At 40.2% G+C, this 5,000-nt stretch overlaps 1 protein-coding gene across 1 annotated transcript in view; it reads right to left on the bottom strand.

The window, feature by feature from the left end:
• Positions 1 to 1,422: 1,422 nt before the first annotated feature.
• LOC106821135 (sarcoplasmic calcium-binding proteins II, V, VI, and VII-like) overlaps positions 1,423 to 5,000 on the bottom strand; it is a 24,156-nt gene continuing 20,578 nt past the window's right edge. Inside the window, exons 5-6 of the mRNA XM_014825816.1 lie at positions 4,854 to 4,951; positions 1,423 to 1,565 (exon numbers count right to left, since the gene is read on the bottom strand). Coding sequence (XP_014681302.1) covers positions 1,464 to 1,565; positions 4,854 to 4,951 — 200 coding nt within the window. The 3' untranslated portion in view covers positions 1,423 to 1,463. The remainder of the gene's footprint in view (positions 1,566 to 4,853; positions 4,952 to 5,000) is intronic.

Genomic DNA, 5,000 nt, shown 5'->3' with positions numbered 1-5,000 from the left:
TGTTTTTTATACAGTTCTTGTTGTATGAAGATATGACCAAAGCATATGTATAAATATATTAGTGCGCATACACAAATACGTATACAGACACGCGCGCACACGCACCCACGTACGCACGCGCCCACGCCCACACACACGCCACGCCCACGCACACACACACAGATATATTATATATATATATATATATACTTTATTGCGCGTACATACGTGAACATACATACGTATGCCAACATACTTGTGCATACATGTGCGCCTATTTATGTGTGAATTAACCTATCCTCCTGGGTGAGATAACTATGCCCCACTGGATATTGTCACTACTCCAATCAAACTCTCTCAGTTTGCACGAGATTTTTATGCGTGCCAAATTGTCGACTTTGCGACTTGCCATAACGACTGGCTAGAGCTCCCTGTCAATTACGTAAGGAGGCAGTTAGGAGGATATAGGTCCGTTTCTAGACTGTAAAGGCCCCTGAAAAATACGTCCGCATATATCGTGAAACAAATATTCAAAGACGCTACAATTAATTACTCATGTAAGATAAAAAATAAGTGATAACAATGATTAATAAATAAATTCACGTCGACCTCTATTAATTAATTATTATTTATAAAGTATGCGAGTCTCATTATGAAGATGGAATATACGCGCACGCACACACACGCGCGCGACATGGACAGGCATACAGTCAGATAGACAGTCAGACTAACTTACTGACTGACTGACTGACTGACTGACTGACTGACTGACTGACTGACTGACTGACTGACTGACTGACTGACTAACTGACTAACTGACTGACTGACTGACTGACGGACTGACTAACTGACTGACTGATTGACTGACTGACTGACTGACTGACTGACTGACTGACTAACTGACTGACTGACTGACTGACTGACTGACTGACCCACACACGTGCGCAGGCACCCCCTCCCCCCACACACTAGCTAAATAGCTAAATAATATTTGGAGATGATACAAATAAATTCATTCGAATTTATTTATGAACTACAAATGTTCTATACATATTCAAAATGTCAGTGAGGTGACGTAGGCATGCTTGCTGGATCATTACACATTTATTTATTGTCATCTGTATTACAAACACGTCTGTATTACACGATGCATCGCGATAATACTGTAGCTAACGAGAATCAAATAAAAATATCACATCTAAACTTGGATTGAGTTCATTGGATTTCCTTAATAATATGAACGTAATGTTATTTCATGATATATCCATGTAGTCAATCGTTTAGCAACAGTTTCGACAGTACTTCACTCGGCTTGATAAAAACAGTTAGACGTGTTTGGCTGTTGCCGACAGGATATAAATGCATAGATTCAACATAAAATATAGTTACTTTGACATCAAAACATTTTCGTATATGCCATTGGTAAAGGTCTTTCAAACCACGAACTCCGTACTGACGTCACGCGGATTCGCGACCATGTGATTTTAACCGAAAAATCGATTTCCGGGCGCATTGAGGTCATTGCTAGTAAAATATTCCTTCCAGAGTTGAGCAAAGTATTCGGCGTTAACTGGTACGGTACCGTTCTGTAAACAAAAGAACATCCGTTGAGAGTCAATATACATTAATTGCAAATCACAAACCAAGTGTGACTATCCTCGAGATTCTAGGGCGCGTACAACAGTAACCCTTCGCAAATTGCTCACCGATGTTACACTATTTGGTCTCTAGAAAAGGCTTATTCTTTTTTTTCCGGTGAAATTCGTTACTAGAGTGCAATAACTTGCATTATGACGCAAGTTAGATGTCTCGTGGACGTCTAGAAAGCATTAGAAGTAAAATTGTTTTTGTCGTATAGTTGTGACATTCCGTGAAGTGGCGTAGCCATGGTGACCGGTTGGCCATTTTGTGTTTAAAATGTGATCCGATTACTTTGTAGAAATTCGCATTATAGAGCTGGCAAAAGTTTCGAGCGGAGTATAGAGCATCAATCTGTAATTATTTAACATGAATAAAGTGTATGTCGTGTATGCGACGAAACAGCGTGAGTATTTTTAATTAATTTCTGTTCGATGGTTATTCAAGCCTGCTGCCCATGGACGTCTTCTACTGCTGTACAACACCTCTAGCTCGCACTAGCGTCCCTATATACAGAGAGTTGCGCCAACTCAGGATTTGACTCCATGTTGTTTCCAAATGAATCCACACCGCTGCCGCTTAAGTACAGCGCTGTATGGATACGCTGTACAATGGTCCGTAGTAATTAATTAGACTAATCGTGCTTCAATAAACTCAAAATTTACAGAGATTATAGCTAAGACATGTGTCTATGTGTATCTAGATTTCTAGAAATGTAACTCAAATCGTTCGCGCCATATGATAGTTTAATTGTACACTTTCTTACCGCCCATAGCCGTGCGTATAATAACCTGTGCGATACCGCGCGTAGATACTTGCTAATTAATTAAACCACTCGCGCTTCAATAAACTCAAGAATCACAGAGATCATAGATAACACATGTGTTTATATGTATCTAGATTTCTAGAAAGGTAACTCAAATCGTTCGCGCCATATGATAGCTTAATTGTACACTTTCTTAGTGTAAACACAGCAGCTAGTCATTTTGGAAAAATAATGACAACTGTAATTCACAAGATAAATGCGTTCCACTCTCCACTCGCTCGCAGCTGTAACATGTGTTTTGCAGTTCTAGAAATCTAGATACACATAGGCACATGTCTTAGCTATAATCTCTATAAATTTTGAGTTTATTGAAGCACGATTAGTCTAATTAATTATTACGGACCATTGTACAGCGTTTCCATACAGCGCTGTACTTGAGCGGCAGCGGTGTGGATCAATTTGGAAACAACATGCCGTCCAGCGATCACGTGACCGATTTTTTCCGACTCGTCATGGCGCAACTCTCTGTATAGGTGTTGAACAACAGTAGAGGCCGTCCATAGGCTGCAGGCCTGAATAAGCATCGAACAGAAATTAATTAAAAATACTCACACTGTTACTGCACTTACAAAACATACACTTTATTCTTGTTATATAACTACATATTCATGCTCTATGCTCCCCTCGAAACTTTTGCCAGCTCTATGATGCGAATTTCTGCAAAGTTGTCTGAACACATTTCATACACAAAAAACACCAACCGGTCGCTGTGACTGCGCCACCTGACGGAATGTCACGAATACACAACAAGAATAATTTTACTTCTAATGCTTTCTCGACGTCCACGAGGCATCCACCCTGCGTGCATAATGCTAATTATTGCACTCTAGTGCCGAATTTCGGCGAAAAAAAATGCCAAAATATGCCTTTTCTAGAGACAAAATAGTGCAAAAATAGTAAGTAAAAAGTAGTGCAAAAATAGTACAAAATATGCCACCTATAGGTACCACGATGCCAAATCCGCCAATCAGCTTTGGGATAGGTTAGAGAATGAGTTCCTTTGTGAGTGTCTGCATACGCTAGAATTTTTATTTCTTATTAGAAAAAATTATAACTGTTTGCAATTGTTAATTTCAGAAACTAGAATCTATTCTGAATCCGACAATGTAAACGGCTCGTCCGAGGTGCGTTTCTGGGCCGGCCCATAAATTTCCAAAAAAAGCCTACTTTTTGTGCGAATTCCAGTTGTAAGTAGGCTATTTCTGATGTGCGCTGCAAAAGTTTTGTTTACATCGTAAATTATGGAAGAATTTCTTTGTTAATAACATATATATTGTGACTTGTGACGTGTATTCAGAGAATGGCATTATTATTTGTAAAAAAAACTTTTGCTGATTTATGTGAATTTTTTCGTAAGTATAGCCGTCTATGGGAATTTATATCCAAGCGTAATACCTATACAGGGACCCTAGCTCGCACGTGGCAGAAATAGTTAATGGACGAGTAGCTGGCGTTATCTACCGAGTTGAACTGCAAACTAAATTGTCCTTATACAACCACTATTAGTACAATTATGATTAGTGTTATTAGTACAACCACTGATATGCCCCCGAAGTACATAATTCTACGTTTAGATCCTACACATATATTGGTAGTAAAATCCTAGTAGATTCCCATGTTATCTAGAATAGATATAGGTGTGTGGTTGTAATACATATAGATGAGTACAACAACGAACCGTGGATATAAATATAATATGAAATGCTTTCTAAGACGGTGGCGACATCAAGCGTGCACGCAACAAAGGTAGCAATGATCATAATTGACCTGATTGAAGGCTGATAAATTATTTACCGCCATACGACAATCAGATGAAACGGGCGCAAGGCGAGAGCTAATAGCGATCGATTGAGTATCTGAAACTCTACTGATTGAATTGGTTTTGCATACCGGCACCCCGCAGAAATACAAGGAAACATTCATAGTCTGGTACACCTGTGTAATTTCAATAGCGGGTGAAGCTTGGACCGCGTGTTCGCTGTATTGCTAGTCCACATGAATACCGTTAAGACGCTACCGTATACTTTATATCGTCAACCTAGTCTCCTATCTCGCGCACGGCGACGTTGTGCCTGTACTATAATTATATATGCATAATGTATTTTATATGCGGCAAAAAGATACAGCGCGCTTGTACCTCCAGATTCTACACGCAAACGCTATTAGTTTATTACAATTTACTCGTACGTTAAACGGCGTACCTTGCGTAATGATAGTCAGTATTCGTCTGCCTGCCTACCTGCGTGTGCCCATGCATGTATACGTGCGTGCATGTGACCCTGGGTCCATGTAGGTCTATGTGAGCCTACCCTTCTGCGCACGCGTATGTACGCGTATAAAAATTTGCTTACGTGTGTGTGTGTGTGTATGCATGAGCGCGTACGTACGCGTACATGTGCGTACGGCTCACCTTCGTAAATGAATCGAACGCGTCTCCTAGAGCCGCTGCATCGATGCCGAACTTCTTGAACACTCTCAGATACTCATCCTTGTCTATAATGCCGTCACCTGCGGGGACAACCATCACAACACAACACACCACAACATAACACAACAC

The sequence above is a fragment of the Priapulus caudatus genome, unplaced genomic scaffold (assembly GCF_000485595.1).
Source record: "Priapulus caudatus unplaced genomic scaffold, Priapulus_caudatus-5.0.1 Scaffold60, whole genome shotgun sequence".
Lineage (NCBI taxonomy): Eukaryota > Metazoa > Priapulida > Priapulimorpha > Priapulimorphida > Priapulidae > Priapulus > Priapulus caudatus.
Note: the sequence above shows the minus strand (reverse complement) of the source record. Positions and strands in the feature narration are given on the sequence as shown.